Genomic DNA, 20,076 nt, shown 5'->3' on the forward strand with positions numbered 1-20,076 from the left:
CACACACTATCACATGGGTGAATGAAGCTCAGACACATGCTAACACATGTATGAATGAAGTCCTGACACACACTATCACATGGGTGAATGAAGCTTGGACACATGCTAACACATGTATGAATGAAGTCCTGACACATACTATCACATAGGTGAACGAAGCTCGGACACATGCTAACACATGTATGAAGGAAGTCCTAACACACACTATCACATGGGTGAATGAAGCTTGGACACATGCTACCACATGGATAAATTCTGACAACATGCTAAGTGAAAGAAGAGACGCAGCATGTCCCCACTTGAAATGTGAAATTGGCAAATGTACACAGAGCACAGCTTATTAGGGCTCTCTTGGGGTGGATGGAAAGGAAATGGGGGGCTCATGACCTAGGGGCACTGATTTTCTCTTAAGGAGCCCTGGTGGCATAGAAGGATAAGCACTGGACTGCTAACCACAAGGTCATCAGTTCAAAGCACCAGCTGCTCCTTGGGAGAAAGATGAGTCCGTGTGCTTCCGTAAAGATAGGGTCACTATGGGTCAGGAAGGTTGGTTGTTGGACGGTGAGAAGGGTGATGTTACTGGGGACACAAAATCTGGAAATGGATAGCAGAAGTGAGGGTTGTCAACATGATACATGTGACCAACATCACTGAATCATACGTGTAAAAATGGTGGAAGTGGCAAATGCTGGGTGAGCTGCATTTTTACTATGATAAAAAGGAAAAGGAGAGACAGCAAGAAGACTCAAATGAGGGGCTCTGAGCTTCCCTCCCCCTCCTCCTCTCTTCTTTGTGTCCTTTCCTGCTCTAAGCCAGCCCCGGGCCCTGCTGTCCCCTGGGCCCTCTCAGCCCTCCCGGTTTTATTATCCCAATTATTTCTGTCTCAGGCAATTAGAGCCACATTCGCCCTGAGGAGCCAGCACCAAAATGAAATGATCATCGGCATCCCTGGGCCCGCCTGGTTAGGGAGTGATTTTTGCTGTAAGACACTTACTATTGTGCTCCGAGTTTTGCTGTCGAAAAAGGAATCCTTGTCAGACAGGTCAAATCTGTGGAAAGAGCCAGATGGCAGTGAGACATTGAGACCTAGGGGCAGTGTCCTCCCAGCTTTCATGGTCCTGGGAGTCAGTGTTCCCAGGATTCGTGGTGGGCACTTGACCACAGGTGATCCTGGCCATCGGGAAGAGTCTGTCTCGTTAACCTCCACCCCCACCCCCCACCACAGGGCTCAGGGACCCACGCAGAGGGGAAGTGACCCCAGAGGCAGGTTCAGCCACACCTGCCTCCCTGAGTCCCTGCTTCCTTTGATGACCCTCCCTGGGTATGCTTTAAATTTCTATTGGGGATGGGACAGGTCATCTTGCCATCAGACAATTCTACCTTATAAAACAATTTCCCTGGGACTAACAAATGATAGTTTGTCAGCAAGAAGTACCCCAGACTTCCTAGGGGCAGAGGGACACTCCCTAAGGGACTCAGAGTGACTGGCCCTGGTCTGCTGGCCTCCATCACCAGGCAGCCTGAGCAGAGTGAAACCTGGCTAGGCAGGTCAGGCGAATGGAGCCATTGAGTACAGAGGTAGGAGGCTGGCCCCAGGGTCTTTCTATCCTGGCAAGAGGGTGTCTCCTTTCAGGGCCTCAGGACCGTCAGTCTACAGTGCCAGAAAAGCCCAACAGGACAACCTCCTTCTCTCTGGGGGGAGCATCCAGTCCCCCCAAGATCAGGTAATATAACAGAGTGCGGCTCAGTTCTACCTCAAGCTCTGAATTCTCCTTGCCAGTGAAGCCAGAGATGTTTGAGCCCTTGCCTGTCCCCAGAGCCACCATAGAAAGTACTCCCAGGTTCCCAGAGCCCTGATCATTCCTTGCCTCTGCCCACACACCAGCTCTACCCAGCACATCCCAGCTCACAGCTGTGGCCAATATGGCGACTATGCCCCATTGCCCCTTGGGAGCAGGAGCAGGAGCAGGAAAGTTCCAGAATGGGTGAGGCACTGCCAGGCAACTACCGCTGGCTGGTGTCCCTGGGGCCCTCAGGCCACCCCTGGGGACTGCTTTTCATCTCCTGCCTCCCTGCTCAGCTTCGGGCAGCCTGTTTAGCAAGAGCATAGGCCAGTCGGTGCTTCCAGCATAAAACAGAGTGGGAGGGGGCTGGGCAGATGAGGAGGGGACCGGCAGGCCACAGATTCAAAGCCATCCAGCTTCAAAGCAAGACCCACAACGTGCCCTTGCTATCTTCTCTATGGGGTGCAGTGTTCCACTATGAAGCAGAAGGTTGGAGTTTTAAGTCCACTAAGAGGTACCTTGGAGGAAAGGTCTGGCAATCAATCTACCTCAACTGAAAACTCTGTGGAGCTCAGTTCTACTCTGGCACACACGGGGCTACCGTGAATGAGAACAGTTTTGATTTTTCCTCAGCAGAAGAACCAGACAATCTCCCTGTGTCCTCAGTGAACATCAACCTTACACAGCATGTCCAGGCCTCTCTTGGACTCTCCTGAGCCCAGAAGTCACAAAGTGCTCACAGGAATAACCTCTGAGTTTCATCCTGCAACATGGATAAGGGGTGCCGGGTCCCAGACTTACAGGTGCTGTTTCTCGCGGGAGAAGGGGTACGAGAGTCTTTTGCTGGCCTGGGGACGGTGCTCAGCCACTCGGGGCTGGATGGGGTCTGTGATTTTCTGGAACACTGAATTAATCTTTTTCAGGAGGCCGCGGGTCTCGTTGATGTGGTACATCTGCGGATGAGACAGGTTACGGTGTGGGGTGCTGAATGACCCTCAGGTTTTCTTTCAGACCCTTCATAGAACTCTCCCTTCTCCTGGGGGTCAGGGGATCCCAATCTGGAGACGGAGCTGGAGCACTTCCCACACATAAAGAAACACAGGTCCCAAAAGTCCGTCAAGGAGCACACAGTAAAATCGCTCTTTCCCTGTAGTTTTCAGAGGTTAAAAAGGAAATGTGAAATACAAGTTTTCAGCCGGTGGAGCTCTTGTGTACAGCACTGAAAAGGTGGACACATGATGGGATGCATTTGTTGGTATCACAGGAGGCTACAACCCATGAGAAGCAACAATGTATCAGTCTTGGTCCATCCATGGTAACAGTGTATCACAGGAATGCAACATCTGAATAACAGAAGCCACCAGCAGGAGAGAGGGGATGGATATTCTGAGCTGTCTGTCTTTTCTGCAAACCTCAAATGGCTCTAAAAAAACAAAGTCTATTAAAATACCCAGAGGGTGGCGGTGGTGGTGGTGGGGATAAGCAGGGAGATAAAGAGATAAAAATCCCAGAAAACCAGGAAATGTAATTTAAATAAATCTGATAGATGAACAGTGTATAAAACCAGAACCTGGAGTTTAAGGGTGCTTATAGGTATGGCGCTGCAGGTTAATGCGCCAGACTGCAAAGCTGTTTGAACTGCAAGGTCGGCGGTTCAAGCTCACCAGCTGCTCCTCGGAAACTCTATACAGGGTTGCTATGGGTAGGAACCGACTCTATGTCACTTAACAACAACAACAACAACAACAACATATTTCTAATAAATCTCTGTGTCAAGAAGCAGGCTCTCTTCATGTCATATCCTAGCAAGGTATGGTCTGGGGTCTCCAAAGATCACCCTGGACCGGGTCATATTCTCTATCGCCAGACACAGGGATGTGTGTCCTCAGGCTCACCTGATTTGCCATTAACAACACAGGGCAAATTACAGGAGATGTGGCGATCTATTTCGGATTAGAAAAATCCCCACCAACCTTTTTTGTAGGCATCTTGAGCTTTAAGAACTCAGCTTCTCTGCACAGGACGTTCCAAGGGGCATGAATTTTCACAAATCCAATTCCGTGAATTTTGGTCTAGAAAGAAAAGAGCAGTAATTCTTAAGTCAGGAAGGGCAGACACATGTTGTTGAAGTTATGTTACCCCCCCCAGATGAAGTCACAGTTGACCGAGCAACTCTGTAAGACAAGCTCTGGACTTCAAACCACAAGATCCACGGTTCAAAGCCACCAGCTACTCAGTGGGAGAAAGATGAGGCTGTTTGCTCCCACAAACCCTATACAGGGTTGCCACGAGCCAGAACTAATTCGACAGCATTTAACAACAACTAGTACTGGTAGCGTAGTGGTGACGAATCGGGCTGCGAACCGCAAGTTCAGCAGTTCGAAACTACCAGCCGCTCCGCGGGAGAAAGATGAGGCTTTCTGCTCCCGTAAAGATTTACAGCCTCGGAAACCCTGTACAGGGTCGCTATGAGTCGAAACCGACTCCACGGCACATAACAACAACAACAGTACCCAAAAGCGAAGATGTCACCTTGAAGAATAAGGTGCACCTGACCCAAACCATGGGCCTTCCATCACTTTTTATGCATTTGAAAGCTGGACAGCGAATAAGGAAGACCAAAGAGGAAGGACATCTTTGATGATGGTGTTGGCGAAGACTATTGAATACACTGCGGGCAGCCAGAAGAACAAGCAGACTTGTCTTAGAGGAAGTACAACCAGAACGCCCCTCAGAAGTGAGGAAACGTCACCAGGAAAGGACAGTAAGACTGTGATTGGCTCACTTTGGACACGTCACCAAGAAAGAGCAATCACCAGCAAAGAATGTTTGATACACTCGAGGGTCAGCAACAATGTGGAAAACTGCCAAGCGATGTAGTAACACAGTAGCTGTTACAGTGAACCCAAACATACCAACCCCTCACGAAGACGGCGTAGACCCATTTCCTCTGTTGTACATCAGGTTGCTGTGAGTCAGACCTCACTTGACAGCAAGCAGCAATATGTGCTAGCAATTGCTCAGCCCCCTTAAAAACACTTCGTGGCAGGAGTTAGATAGAGTCCCTGCCCTGCAGAGGGCAGAATGAAGCTCTCAGAGGGGTTAAGTGGGTGGTCCCAGGTCACACAGGAGGGTCTGGAGGGAGGACCCCAGGAAACAAAGATACTGAATCTCCTGTGGAGTTTCCAGAAAGGTGTAGTTCCTGCCTGCATTAGTCCAGGTAGCACAGGGCACTCCCCCCACCCCCATGCCCTGGCCCTAGCACACTCAGAGCCTCTGACAACCTGTGTAGGTAGGTCCAAGAAGGTGGTCCCTGAGGCTGTTCCCCTTCTGCAGGGTTAGGGCTTGTCCTTAGCCTGGTCCCTAGGTCACACTGCATCTGCACGGCTTGATCCTAATGTGGATGAGCCGCCTGACGCAGGGGTTTGAGTTCAAGTCCAGCTCAGTCAGGAAGGAGCTGTGAACTCAGACGAGTCTTTTCTCTCTGGTGTAGAATGTCTGAGTGATTCAATGAACACCCTGGTTACTGAGTGCTGCTTGGTCAGGTGTTAAGGGCCTCACAATCCATCGGGACAGTGACCTTCCCGGCTCCAGGTCTGGCAGGTCCAGGTGTGGCTTCATTGAGGCCCACTGGAATGCATCTCAGCACAGACGAAAGGCTGGGAAGGACAGGTGGGTGGGTGGTGAGTGAGCTCATGTGACTTGGAGACCTTGGGTCCAGGTGGTTCTGACCCTGTGTGGTCTTCTACAAGTGACTTAACCTCTCTGAGCCCTGTTTCCTCATTTGAAAACTTGGGGCAATGCCAGACCTGGTTGGGCAGGGGTGACAATGCAGGCAGCTGAGGGCACCATGTTTATGTGCACAGAATCGCTTGACTGGGAAGTCACGAAGGCCTGGGAACCTGAGACTCACCCTCAACGCACATGTGGCAAAGCCTGACTCTACGCTTCAGACCCGAGTTACTTCTCCGTGCACACTCACCCACACGTCCCCAAAGTATGCCCCTCCAAGTCCATGGGAGCCTGCGTCTGAGGCACTGCCCTGGAAGGATGCAGTCCGCTGACGTGCAGCATGGGGTCTCTCCCAGGGACACAGCTGGAGGGACTTGGAAAGGGGCCATGGGACCAATTCCAAACAAACATACGGCAGATGCTTTAAAACGTGGGACCTGGATGAACCGGTGTCTACCCCGGGAGGGGGAGACTATGTAGGCCAGGGTGGCCAGGGCAGAATAAGTCCCCTTCTCTCCTAGCCAAATGCCCTGGCGGGATGAGCACCTGCTCCTTCTGGACCCTAGTGGATGCTGGGAGGTCACAGAGCAGCTTGGGGCCCAGATGGGGACAGTGCCACCTCTCTGAAAAATTCCCCACCCAGAGAAGGAGAGAGGGGTGGGCTGAAGATGCTCGTGTGAAACAGAGACCATGGGAGCTTGATGTAGTTAAGTCCTATTCTCACCCACCTTTTGAGAATTTGGATACCCCCAGAACTGCATGTGGCATCTCAGAAGGAACAAGAGACTCCCAAGCTCCAGCTGGCCTGGAATGCCACTTTTAGAGTCAGAGGACCCAGAAATGGACCACAGCTCCCCATCAACCCAGGGCACTGTACTGACAACAGCTCGGGGGCTGGGAAGAGCCAGGGGAGAAAGGAGGGGGGAAGATTGCTTATGTTCAACGGAATACCACATGGGATGGCTGCCATGGATCGGAAGCTTAGGGCCGTGGTTTCACTGAACATCCCAGTTTATCAGCCTAATAACACCTCTGGTACTTCTATCCCACCTCCTAGCTCACTGTGTAGTGCCTGGGGTCTTTAAAGCTGACAAGCGGACAATTTCCTGGAGCAACAGAGGAAGCAAGGCAGAACATACAGCATCCTTGTATGATGCTGAGGGTAGCACTATATATGATAGGTAGTATGTATGATAGCTAGTATGACGCGGTGGAGCAAGACAGGGAACATAGAGCATCCTTGTATGATGCTGAGGGCAGTACTAGACTGCTAACTGCAAAGTCAGCATTTCAAACCAACCAATTGTTCCTTGTAAACCCTACACAGAATTGCAATGAGTTGGAACCAACTTTTCACAACAGTTAACAATAGGGAGAATTGCTTCATTTGCCACGAGACCACAACCATTACTGAACATTCTGAGCAATGAAGCTAGAGAAGAATCTCCAAGAGGAACATGAAGACCAGAATTTCAAATTCTCATGGACTCCACACTTTCTGGAGTCAAGGAAGCTGGATGAACCCCTGAAAGTATTGCCCCCAAGCCATCATCAAATGTTATTTATATAAAACACATCCCCACGGAGTCTTCTTAAAACGAAAACAAGAGTTTCATTTAACTAGGGGAAAGGGTCGTCTTGAACATTGTGTGCTTTTAAGGACTAGCGATATGGGATCAAACAGAAAACAGCAACTGGGCAAGATAGGAAACTTAGGGGTCAGTGGATATATATCCACGGGGGAGGACCAACTCAGCAAAGTTGGGAGAGGATGCAGCCAATGCCACGGAGATGCAGAAACTGTTGAATTGGTGCATGTTCTGTTCTGAATATTCTCAACAATGACAATAAAACAATCAACACAAAATAAAAGGAAAGGAAAGGAGAGTCTAAGCTCACTCTCAGGAGTCCTGGCTGCTCCTGGTTGCAGCCTCTATAAAAGCATGGTCTGGGGATTTCCAGGTAGTAACCCTGGTTCAAAGTAGTTCCCAACTACCCAGCTCTCGCTAAGCGCACAGTCCCCGTGGACAAGGGCACCTTCCTCCCTGGTTTCTGTAAGGCCAATGACCAGCAGACAAGAGAATAAGATCCACCAGGAACATGGGGGAGAAACCCCAAAAGCAACCAAGACAGAAAACATCCACTGAAGAAGCCTTGGGTTATGAAAGTATTAGATGGATCAGGAATGCCTTCCTCATTAGAAAAACAACCTCAAGTTAGGAAAGATTCGTGGAGGACAGGAAACCATTAAGAAGTGATACAGCAGACTTGGAAAAGATCCAAACACAACTTCTAGAAATAAAAAGAGTAACTAAAAAAATCAGCAGGCATGTTTAAAAATACTCAGCCCCTCCAAGGGAAGGAAGATGTGGAGATGGGGCAGAGCGAAGTCGACAAACCAGTTCTCCAGGAAAAGGAAAAAACTCCCCTCTGTGGCATTTACCAATGCCCACTGTGTAAATACTCCCAGCAGGCCGATTTCAAACCCTAGTGACAAGCTCACAGAGTCCCTGGTGAGCCAGAAACCGGGGAACCGGCCCTGCTCTGGGCCCAGAGACACATGAGGAAGTCAGAAAGGCCAGGATTTTGTCCGACAACAGGACCCCATACCATACTATCCTGCAATAGTCCTGGGGGCACTTTAAAGACAGAAGATGAAGAGCAAAGAACAATGGATGTCTTTGAATTACAGAGATGACAAAGAATGGTAATATACAGAGCACAGCTAGAAGAACAAACAAATCTTAGAAGCAATGTACACAGAGTACTCCTTAGAAGACGGCAAGACTTCAGTTCCCTTACTCTGGACATCAGGTAAGACCCACCACAGACAAGGACCTACTTCATGGCAGGTGAAGTTGAGGGGTCAGCAAAACCGAGAGAGCCCCGTCAGGAGATGGGTTCAGAGCACAGCCCTGACATTGGACTTTAATACACCAAAGCTTAGAAAAACGGGATAGAACAAAACAATGTTTCATCTAATTGTATACAAGGTGTCCTGATGGAGCCAATTCCAGGGCTACGAGCATCAATCCAGCTCTGTAGCGTAGTGGTTACGTATTAGGCTATGAACCGCAAGGTCAGCAGTTCAAAACCACCAGCTGTTTGGGAGAAAGATGGGGTTTTCTGCTCCCATAAAGATTTACAGCCTTGGAAACCCTGTACAGGGTCGCTATGAGTCGGAATCGACTCCACGGCACATAACAACAACAACAACAAAGCATCAATCCTGGTGTGGCACTGCAGGAAAAACACTGGACGTCAGGGTCGGATTGAACTGCAAGGTCAGCGGTTCGAACTCACTAGCCACTCCTTAGAAATCCCATACAGGGTCACTGTGAGTTGGAACCCACTTGATGGTGCTTAGCAACAACAACAACAACAACAACAACAAAGAGATGGCCAGAATTCCTTTTTTAAAGCAGTGTAGTTCCACAAAAGCAAGGCAGAAACCAACCAACCAAACCTTCAGCAGGTCAGTTTCCCATTCAATAGTTGATATAAACTTAATCTGCTCTGTTAAACCGTCACCCAATTCACAATAAAAAGAAAATGAAAGAAAAGAAGACAGCAGGTCTGAAGGAAATCAGGCAGTGGGGATTAAAGCAGTGTTGTGCCCTTTGAACCTTGGTAGAAGACTCAAGGAGACATAACACTTCAGCAGCCAAAGAAATCAATCTGCAAGATCAAAGGTGGAAATCAAAGTGGCAGTTCAGTGACAAAGAGGAAGACTCCCAATGAGATGGAGCAACAAAAACTGAAGACGAAGCAGGACTGAGCAGAAATGATATTTTCAGGACTAGACAAGTTCCCTAACATTCCACGGTACAAGAGGCTCTTTGAACCAATGTGGCGGTGTGTTTTTGCATAAAGAGCGAAAGGTCAGGATTAGGGCCAGGGGTTTGAATTCTGGTTCAGCCACTTTTGGGTGTATGGTCTCCACTCTTACCCATTTCTCAGAGCCTCCGTTTCTTTTTTTCTATATGTGGGCAGGTGGGCTGTTGTTGTTAGGTGCAGTCTGGTCAGTTCCTACTCTAAGCCACCCCATGAACAATAGAACGATACACTTCCCTGTCCTGTGCCGTCTCTCAATTGTTCTTATATTTGAGCCCATTGTTGGTTGCAGTCACTTGTCAATCTATCCTGTTGGGGGGTCTTCCTCTGTTTTATTGACTCTCCACTTTACCAAGCATGATGTCCTTCTTCAGGGTATGGGCCCTTCCGACAACATGCTCCAAGTAGATGAGATAAGGTCTCATTATTCTGGCTTCTAAGGAACAGTCTGGCTACACTTTTTCCAAGACAGATTTGTTTGTTCTTCTGGCAATTAATGGTACTTTCAATATTCGTCACCAACACCATAATTTAAATGCATTCATTGTCCAACTCTCACATGCATATAAGGTGACTGGAAAACCATGGCTGGCCACCTTCAAAGTGCTATCTTTGCTCTTGAACACTTTAAAGAGGTCTTGTGCAGCACATTTGCCTAATACAATAAGTCATTTGATTTCTTGACTGCAGCTTCCATGAGTCAACACTGACTATTGATCCAAGCAGAATGAAGTCTTAGACAACTTCAATCTTGTCTCCATTCATCAAGATGTTACTTATTGGTGCAGTTATGAGGACTTTTGCTTTTTTGACACTGAAGGCTGTGGTTTTTGGTAGTTTTCGTCCTCTTCATATCCAGTAAGCAATGTTGTATCACAGATGGCTAGTAAGTCATCCTCCAATCCTGATGCCATCTTCTTTTTCATATCATTCAGTTTCTTGGATTATGTGCTCAGCATACACACCGGATAAGTAAGGTGAAAGGATACATACATCCTTCCAGATTTTTAACCATTCGGTGTCCCCTTAATCTGTTTAAACGACTGCCTCTTTCTTGGTCTACGTACAGGTTCCTCATGAGCACAATTAAGTGTTCTCAATTTCCCATTCTTCCCAATGTTATCCGTTGTTTTTTATGGTCCACACAGTCGAAAGCCTTTGCAAAGTCAATAAAGCACAAGTAAACACCTTTCTGCTTTAGGCTGAGTGAGATTCATCAGGCAGGGGCATAGTTCCTTTCCCACCTACTCACAGTGTGGAAAAGATGTTCCCTGGGGGGCTCCTTTAGAACAACTGCCCCTCCTCTTGTCCTTACTGCGATGTCTGGGTGACAAGTTGGGATCCCTGAGGGGCACAGATGACTAAGTTCTTGGTTACTAACTGAAAGGCTGGAGGTTTGAACCCATTTAGTGGTTCTGCAGAAGAAAGACCTGGCAATGTGGTTACCATCAGTCAGAATCAACTTGTTGGGTTTAAGTTTTTGGTTTGGATGGACCCTGAGACACTGCCCCCTGGACCCCAGTCCAGAGTAGAAGGCCAAGCTGCCTCAAGATAATTAAGCCTGGAACCACCTGCTCCTTCCTTCAGGCCTCAACTGGACCCTTCCTGTCCCTATTCACTGGGATTGTGACCACCCTGCCCCCTTGCCTGGTGTGCCCCCATGGGCAGGGAGACCTTTCCCTCAGCCTGCATTGTCTCCTGGGCTCCCAGACAAGGCATAGAAGGGGCTGTGCTGAGGAGGCTTCAGCCATATTACCTCTGCCATGAAACTGAGGCCCAGGGAGGTGACCTTACTTGCTCAAGGTTGTTCAGCCAGGAATTGGCTGAGGGGGGCTTGATCTCTACTTGGAGCTTTCAGGGGGAGGGTGCCAGGGAGGTCTGACCCAAACTTGGGGCTCTCAAGGGGACTGGATGGGCCTGACCCACGCTTGGTTCTTGGGGACACGTTTATCAAGAAGGTGGAGATGGGTCTAACTTGTACTCGGGGCTCTGGGGGGCCCTGGATGGGTCTGACCCACATTTGGCTTTTTGGGTGGGGTGGAGAAGGTGTGGACGACCCACACTTGGCTCTTGAGGGGGCAGGTAGGTCTGAACTACACTTGGCTCTTGGGGGACACTTGGGTATCAAGTTGGGGGAGATGGGTCTGACTTGTACTCAAGGACCTGGGGGGCCTGGACAACTCTAACCCACACTTGGCTCTTGACTAGTCTTACCCCCATATGTCTCTGAACTTGGTCTGAAAGCAGTGATGTTTCCCCCACAGAGTCAGCCCATGGGGAACATCATCCCATTCAAGATGGGAACCAGATGCTGCTCTCGACCCCAGCAGCTCCGGGAAAGAACGCCGAGAAAAAACAGCCAGCCCATGAGGGCGCCTAGCAAACCCCAAACAGCCGCATGAAAGCAAACATGTGCACAGGGTCACGTCCTGTGTCCTTCATGGAGTTCAACATGCAGGCAGCGTGGGCTGACCACGCTGAGCACACATAGCAGAGTTTAGTGTGTGGCGTTCTCCACAGTGACCCCACAGACATTAATAATGTCTACTGGCTTTGAGGCTGGACTTCAGAAATGCTCATGAACTTCAGTTGTAAGGAAACATGTTGACCAGAAACTCCTCCCGTCCTTTAATGGGACCCTGGAAGCTGACCTCACAGCTGTCAGAAATGGAGAGAGAGAGAGACCTGGGACCATATACACCAATGAGCCATTTCCTGTCCTGCCATCCTGGGGCCCCCACACGGGACCCTCATGGGAATCCCGAGAGTGAAATCAACTTTAGGCCGCCCTCTAAGCCAGGGTCTCTCACTGAGGTGTCTTGTTGTTAGCCGTGTCGACTTGACTTTTTATGAACAACAGAATGAAACACTGCCCAGTGCTGCGTCATCTTTAGGGTCTTTGGTACACATGAGCCTGTCACTGAGGCTAATGTGTCCACCCGCTTCATGGCGGGTTTGCCTCATCTCCACTGACTGGGACTTTTCCAAACGTGAATTTCTTTTCTAGCCATTGCTCTTTCCTGATGACATCTCGCTATCTTGCTTCTACTACAGGTGGGTAGAAGCCAGAGACGCATCGATATATCCTACAGCCGTCTCAACAAAGAATGTGCTGTTGGTGCCAGACCCTGGCTTGTAAGGACCCCACGCCTAATGCTGCCCTGTGCCCAGCCCCTGGATCCACTGGGGCTCAGGTTGCTATGATCCACAGGGTCTTCAGTGTCTGATGTTCAGAGATGGATCACCAGGCCTTTTTTTCCTGGTCTGTCTTACTCAGAGAGCTCTGCTGAAAGTTGGCCAGCATCACACAGCATGCCAGCCTCACGGACAGGTGGGTGGTGGCTGCGTTTAAGGCACATTGCCTGGTAAACCAACCTGTGTCCCCTGAAGGCAAGGCAAGAATTCTACCACTGAGACCTGACTTCTCACAACCAAGCTTCATCTGGTCTCAGTCCATAGCCCTCACTGCCTTAGATGGATGGTTCTTAACTTTTTGAGGGGGGTCATCGGACATTTGAATACCCGGGGGATGCTCTGGAATTTTCTCCCTAGGAAAGTGCACATAGGCCCCAAATTTCACTTTCCAGTTGGGCTAGGTTGTGGTGGGTATTTGCCGTCTAGAATTGCCATCCACCCCAGTCCTGGTAATCTCAGTACATCGGCTGGTGAGACAGCGCCCTGGTGAGCACATCTCTGCTGTCTGAAGTAAACACAGAGCAGCCTGTCTGATAGTCGTGTTGGCAGATGCCCCGCACACACCTCATGGGCTGCTTGCCACCAAACAGCCTTTTTGTAGATCCTGGCTGTCCAGACCCTGGGAGGACAGGCTGAACAGGTGACAGGTCTTGCACACAGCCCCTGCCATGTTTACAGGAGAACCTCCTAAAACGCCATTTATGATTCCAGGGACAAACTCCACTGGAACCCATACTTCGACAGTTTGAATGGTCACCAAGGTCATTGAGTCCATCCTGAGAGCTTCCAGAACTGCCCCTCTTGGCACCAGTAGACAGGTTCCATTTTCTCCCTAAGTGAGGCTGGTGGATTTGAACTGTGGTTAGCAGTCCAGCGCTTAACCCACTGTGTTACAGTCAGTTTTTGTTTACAAAGGGCTGAATCCACTATTGAAAAGTCTCTGAGCTAATGGGGTCACATGATGGATAGGATTTAGGGTCATTTACTGGGGAAGCTAGATTTCTTTGTGACATTACCCCATGTTCTAAACTAGAACTAATTTGTTTTGGAAGTCGATTACCAGGCCTTTCTTCCTACTCTTATTCTGGAAGCTCCACTGAAACTTTCCCACCATGTATGACCCTGCAGGTATTTGAAATACTGGTGACATAGCTCCCAACCACAACAGGCAGACCTCCATAGTACAACAGCCTGACATACAGGCACCACAGACAGATGGACCGGGAGCGACAAGGGCACACTGACTGAAACAGTGAAGGAAAACATGGGCAGTGATCGTGAGGAGAGAGGACCGGGTAACGTGTTGTATGACACACTGAGTTGGCACCAACTCGACGGCAGCTAACCACTACCACCAACACTTTTGTCTTTGTTTTGTATTTCAAAGTCTTCATTGTTGCTGTGAGGTGCCATCGAGTTGAGTTGGTACTGACTCACAGTGACCCTCTGCACAACAGGACAAAACAAACACCGCCTAGTTCTGCGTCATCTTCAAAACTGCTGCCACCCATGAGCCCATTGCTACTGCCACTGTGCCAATTCATCTGGTTGGGGGTCCCCCTATTTTTTGATGACCCTCCACTTTACCAAGAATCAAAGTCTTCATGGTTGGTGGTGGTTATGTGCCGTGCAGTCAGTTCCAACTCATAGTGACCCCGTAGTGGGTTTCCGAGGCTCCCAATCTTTACGGGAGCAGAAAGCCTCATCTTTCTCCCACGAAACAGCTGGTAGTTTTGAACTGCTGACCTTAAGGTTCGCAGCCCGGTTTGTAACCACTACGCTACCAGAGCTCCTTCATACAGAGTATAAATCCCACGTTGAACAAAATGTATTCATGGTAAGTTACAATTATTTAAAGTGGATTTAGAAAGGTTCTTGTTTTCTCTGTTTTGGGCTGTGCTACTGGTGTGGCGCTGAGGGTTAAGCCCTGGACTGCAAAGCTGGTGGTTCAAGTTCACCGGCCACTCCTCGGAAACCCTATACAGGGTCATTATGGGTTGGAACAAACTTGACGGCACTTAACAACAACCACTGACATTTTATGAGCATTAGTAGCACCGTGGTGTGGCGCTGCGGGTCAATGCGCTAGGCTGCCAAGTCATCTGAACTACAAGATTGGCAGTTCAAGCTCACTAGCCGCTCCTCGGAAACCCTATATAGAGTAGCTATGGGTCAGAACCGACTTGATGGCACTTAACAACAAGAAGTAGCAGAATGGGTTACAAGTTGGGCTGCTATCCACAAGGTCAGCAGTTCGAATCTACTGGCTGCTCCTTGGGAGAAAGATGAAGCTTTCTGTTTCCGTAAAGACCCATGGTCTCGGAAACTTTATACAGGGGTCACTATGGTCACTATAAGGAGCTCTGGTAGCGTAGTGGTTACGAATCGGGCTGCGAACCTTAAGGTCAGCAGTTCGAAACTACCAGCCGCTCCGCGGGAGAAAGATGAGGCTTTCTATCTCGTAAAGATTTAAACCCTTGGAAACCCTGTACAGGGTCGCTATGGGTCGGAACCGACTCGACGGCACTTCACAACAACAACAACAATGGTCACTATGAGCTGACACATCACCACCACTGTTATTTTGGAGTCCTGGTGTGGTGCTGTAGGATAAGCACTGGATTGATAACTGCAAAGTCATTGGTTCAAAGCCACCAGTCACCCTTGGAAACCCCATACAAGGTCACTATGAGTCAGAACCCTATACAAAGTTACTATGATGATACTTAACAACACTAATTTAAATGTAAACAATAGCATAAATATTGAGATAATCAAATAAGAAACCAATATTATTCCTATCAGCCAATAAGAACTGACCTCATTGGAATACAACAGGTATTGGAAAAGTTATGGGGGTGCCGCCATTGTGGAAAATGGTTTGATGGTTCCTCAGAAAGCTAAACACAGAACTACCATGTGCCCTGGCAGGCTCAACCCTAGGACAATCCTGGGTGTCCACTCAGAAGGTGTGAAGGAAGGCAGGAGCACCCACAGAAACAAGCCCGTCCACCAACATCCACTACAGCATGGTTCTCAAAAGCCAGATCGTGGCAACAACCAAATACCCGTCAACAAAGAAATGGCCTCACAAATGTCCATTCCACCCAATGGAGTGGTGCCCAGTCCTGAAGCCATGACAAGATGAGCCCAGAACATGACATGTGGAGTGAAACAAATCAATTGTAGAAGGATAAATCATGGATGATCCCCTGTATACGAAACAGGCCAAGAGGCAGAGACCAGAGATGATGGATTAGTGGTGACCAGGAGTGGGAGGGAGGCGGCGAGGGAGCTGTGGTTTGCTGGTGGGCGGTGGTGGTGGGGGGCAGTGAGTTCATATTTATGGTGGTGGAATAAGTCAGGATAGGAAGAAGGGGGTCCATGATGGATTTGGCAAGGAGAAAGTGTTGAGGTGGAGAAGGTTTAGATGTGAATACGTTCACCATACACACAGACACACACACGCAAGACAAGCTGGGAGCATTTGGGAGGAATCCAGACCTCTGGTGAGAGGTGTAGTTTTGCTTCAGGGTCACTGAAGTTGCGTCCATGGCGGGGGACTATTTGGAGAAGGAATGTGAGAAGAGTTGCCACCGAACAGTGCAGAAATGGTTGAGAAGGAGTGGGTTTTGTTATTGTACATTTTTACCACAAGAAAAAAGAAAAAGCAAAAATAATCATTTGCTAGTGGTCAGATTCCAAGTTAAGCACTTTGCAAAGGTTACCCATGATAACCCCGTGATCTAAAGATTGCAGTATTCTCCATTTTAAGGAGTCTCAATGGAACAGTAAGGAGCCATGGTAACGTAGTGGATTATGAACCAGGCTGCTAACTGCAAGGCCAGTAGTTCAAATCTACCAGCCACTCCGTAGGAGACAGATGGAGGTTTTCGCCTCGAGTAAAGATTTTGTCTCCGGAACCCTATACAGGGTCGCTACAAATCAGAACCGACTCGAGAGCCATGAGTTTTGAGTTGGAGTAGTGGTGTAGTGTTTAAGTGCTCAGATACTAACTGTAAGATTGGTGGTTCAAATCCACCGATTGCTCTGTGGGAGAAAGATGAGGCTGTCTGCTTCTATAAAGATTTACAGCAGTTCTATTCTGTCATATGGGGTCGCCATGAGTTGGAATCGACTCAGTGGCTGTGAGCTTGGGTTTTAAGCATTTCAAACTCATTAGTCCCCTGTGTGAGTAAAACCTAGCAATGTGTTCTCTGTCCTACAGGGCCACTATAAGTTGGAATAGACTTAATGGCACATGGCAACGTCTCCATTTTACAGATGGGGAGACTGAGGCTGAACAGTTCAATGGGTCTCCCAGGCTTTGGCCAGGTCAGTCTGGATGACCTAGCTTGTGTGGTTCTTCTCAAGTCTCATGTTGTGAAGCTCCCATTAGGACAGAGGCCTGTGGGTTGAGAAAGAAGCCTCGGTGACCACACCAGCCACATAGAGGGCAGAGCTGAAGGTCACACAACCTTCCAGACCTCCACTCCCAGGGGCGGGCCTCTGTCCTGAGCTCGCCAGCATCATTCCTGCCTCTAAGGAGACTGTTTTAGAAGAAGTACACCTGGAAAACTCCTTAGAAGCAAGGAGGGCTAGAGATGGTCTCATGGACTTTGGACATGGTACCGGGAGGGACCAGTCTCTGGAGAAGGACATCATGCTTGGTAAAGTGGAGGGCCAGCAAAACAGAACAAGACCCCCAATGAGATGGATTGTCTCAGTGGCAGCAGCAACGAACTCAAACATGGCAACAATTGTGAGGATGGCGTTGTTGTTGTTGTCAGGTGCCATCGAGTCGGAACCGACTCATAGCGACCCCATGCACAGCACAGCAGAATGAAACAATGTCCGATCCTGGGCCAACCTCACTACCGCTGCCACACTTGAGTCCATCAATGATGCCACCTGGCTGATCCATCTCGTTGGGGGTCTTCTGTTGTGCATCGGGTCCCTGTGAGTCAGAACCACCTGGATGGTGCCTAATGACACATGCTACGTTACAAAACGCTATGGTGAAAGAGACTCCTCTTAGCAGCAGTATGCCCACAGGACAATGTGACAAGCCAGCAGGAATGAGTGCCTTGCCTCTGCCCAGTGACTACTGCTAAAGACTAGGACAAAGTGAAATACAAACTTTCCAGCTTCTGACAAAGACCTGATTTCTCACTGCTATCCTCAAAGTTTAGTGACCAGGGGGCTTTGGATCTGTGTTAAGATGAAATCTTTGCTTCTGGAACCCTCAAACTTTGTAAGGACACCTCACCCACTCTAGTAACTCCAATGGGAGCCCTTCCTGCTGCAAACTCATGGCATTCCCTGGCAACCGGAAGGTAGGGGTGACCACCGATCTCTCAACCCACTAAGTCAAGATGGGAGGAGGTTCCGCTTAGGAGTTTTCATTTTAGCAATCAGGAATTCAAACAAAAGTCTGGCTCTGGGCCACTTTGCTGTAAAAAACCTCTTGAAAGTATTCAAAAGCAAGGAAGTCACTTGGAGGACTAAGGTGCACTTGACCTAAGTCACGGTATTTTCAGTCGCCGCATATGCATGTGAAAGCTGGGCAGTGAATAAGCAAGACTACAAGAGAATCTGAATATGATGTTGACAAAAAAAAAAGATCAAATCTGCCTTAGAAAAAGTGTAGCCAGAATGCTCCTTAGAAGCCAGGATGGTGGGAATTTGTCTCACGTCCTTTGGATGTATCATCAGGAGGGGCCTATCCCTAGAGAAGGACATCATGCTTGGTAAAGCAGAGGTCAGTGAAGAAGACGAAGACCTTCAATGAGATGGATTGCCACAGTGGTCGCAACACTGGGCTCAGATGATGGAGAGGTTGGTGCAGGGTTGGCCAGTGACACACTGCTGGCCAGTGACACACAGCTGGCCAGTGACACACAGTTGGCCAGTGACACACAGCTGACCAATGACACACAGCTGACCAGTGACACACAGCTGGGTCCTGCATGGTCATTTAAGGACGAGGTATAGTTTCTGTCCCTTGACATCTAACCAACACCAGCTCTTGTTTTAATTTTAAACGTTCAGGGGGGACCCCACGGCTTCCATGAGAACTTGCTGATACTATTTTACCATCTTAATGCATTTCAGCGAGTCCTGGTGTGGCGCTGTAGAATAAGCCCTGGACTGCGAACCACAAGGTTGGAAGTTCAAACCCACCAGCCGCTCCTTGGAAACCCTCTACAGGGTGGCGACGAGTCAGAATCGATTCAACTGCACACAATAACAACACATCAACCGTGTGTTTCAGAGATTTTTCTCTGCCTCTTGATTAAGTTAAACAGCGGCGGTTCTGTCTGCTTGGGGCCTCTTTCCCAATGTTCATATAAGGAAGGCAGATACCTGCTGAGACCACACAGCTGATGAGCTGAGAAGTCAGGGGACACCTGGTACCCCAAGGCCACTTCACCCAGAACATGTCTCTCAGGGAGACACTGGACCCAGCAGTCCAACCTCCTCTTTTCACAGATGAGGAACCTGAGGCCCAGAGGACCAAGGCCACCCCGGAGGATGCTCAGGAGGGATGTGTCTGGACTAAGATTCTCAGGAAAGGAAGTGACCGAAGCAGGAAATGCCCTGACCCTGAAGGTCATTGCTTCTGGGGGGCAAGGAGTGAGGGCTGGTTCCTGCTCTCAGCACCTCAAGGAGACAAGCTCTATCTTCGTAACAAGAATGGCATTCTCACCAGACTCCCCTGGGGACAGGTGAAACTACAACCAGTCACCCCCCTGCACAGCAACCTCCCCCCCACCCCAACCCCGGAGTTGAAGGAAGTAGGGGATAATTACGTCCTCATCGTGTTCCAGTTCCAGGCCAGCTTCCAGGAGGTTCCCCTCGTACTCCTCCCTGCGGAAACTCTTGTCATCCTCATGGTAGTCCATGGGGGGCTCAGGCCCTCCAGCCTCTACCAGAGTCCCCTTTCCTGGCAGGGGCTGGTCCTGCTTGACGCTTCGAGCAGTCTGGGTGACGTCACTGTGGAGAACCCTTCTGGCCAGAGTCTTGCTGCCCGATGGCCGCTTGTGGTGGTACACCAGGATGTAGTCCACCTTCCGTTTACCATCCCGGAAGTAGAGACCATACTTGCACTGGGCATCGGGATCCACCGACAAAGAATTTAGCAACTGAGGAGGGAGAAGGGAAACACAATTAGTAATAAGCTGCTGTTGTTGCTGGGTCTTTAAAGGGAACATCTTTCACATAGAACCAGCTCATCCATCCATCCATCCATCCATCCATCCATCATCCATCCATCCATCCATGCACCCATCCATCCATCCATCCATCCATCCATCCATCCATCCATCCATCCATCCATGCACCCATCCATGCACCCATCCATCCACCCATCAATCCATCCACCTACCCATCCATCCATCCATCCATCCATCCATCCATCCATCCATCCATCCATCCATCCATCCACCTACTCACCCACCCATCCATCCATCCATTCATCCATCCATCCATCTACCCATCCACCCACCCATCCATCCATCCATCCACCCAC

The 20,076-nt window shown here is 49.2% G+C and overlaps 1 protein-coding gene across 2 annotated transcripts in view; it reads right to left on the reverse strand.

Moving 5' to 3' along the window:
- Positions 1-20,076, reverse strand: part of ANO1 (anoctamin 1, calcium activated chloride channel) — a 109,656-nt gene that overhangs the window by 80,118 nt on the left and 9,462 nt on the right. For both annotated transcript variants that reach the window (XM_006860820.1, XM_006860821.1), the window contains exons 2-5: positions 19,358-19,690; positions 3,758-3,856; positions 2,586-2,737; positions 995-1,049 (exon numbers count right to left, since the gene is read on the reverse strand). In XM_006860820.1, coding sequence (XP_006860882.1) covers positions 995-1,049; positions 2,586-2,737; positions 3,758-3,856; positions 19,358-19,690 — 639 coding nt within the window. The remainder of the gene's footprint in view (positions 1-994; positions 1,050-2,585; positions 2,738-3,757; positions 3,857-19,357; positions 19,691-20,076) is intronic.

The sequence above is a fragment of the Chrysochloris asiatica genome, unplaced genomic scaffold (assembly GCF_000296735.1).
Source record: "Chrysochloris asiatica unplaced genomic scaffold, ChrAsi1.0 scaffold00040, whole genome shotgun sequence".
In the NCBI taxonomy this organism is placed as follows: domain Eukaryota; kingdom Metazoa; phylum Chordata; class Mammalia; order Afrosoricida; family Chrysochloridae; genus Chrysochloris; species Chrysochloris asiatica.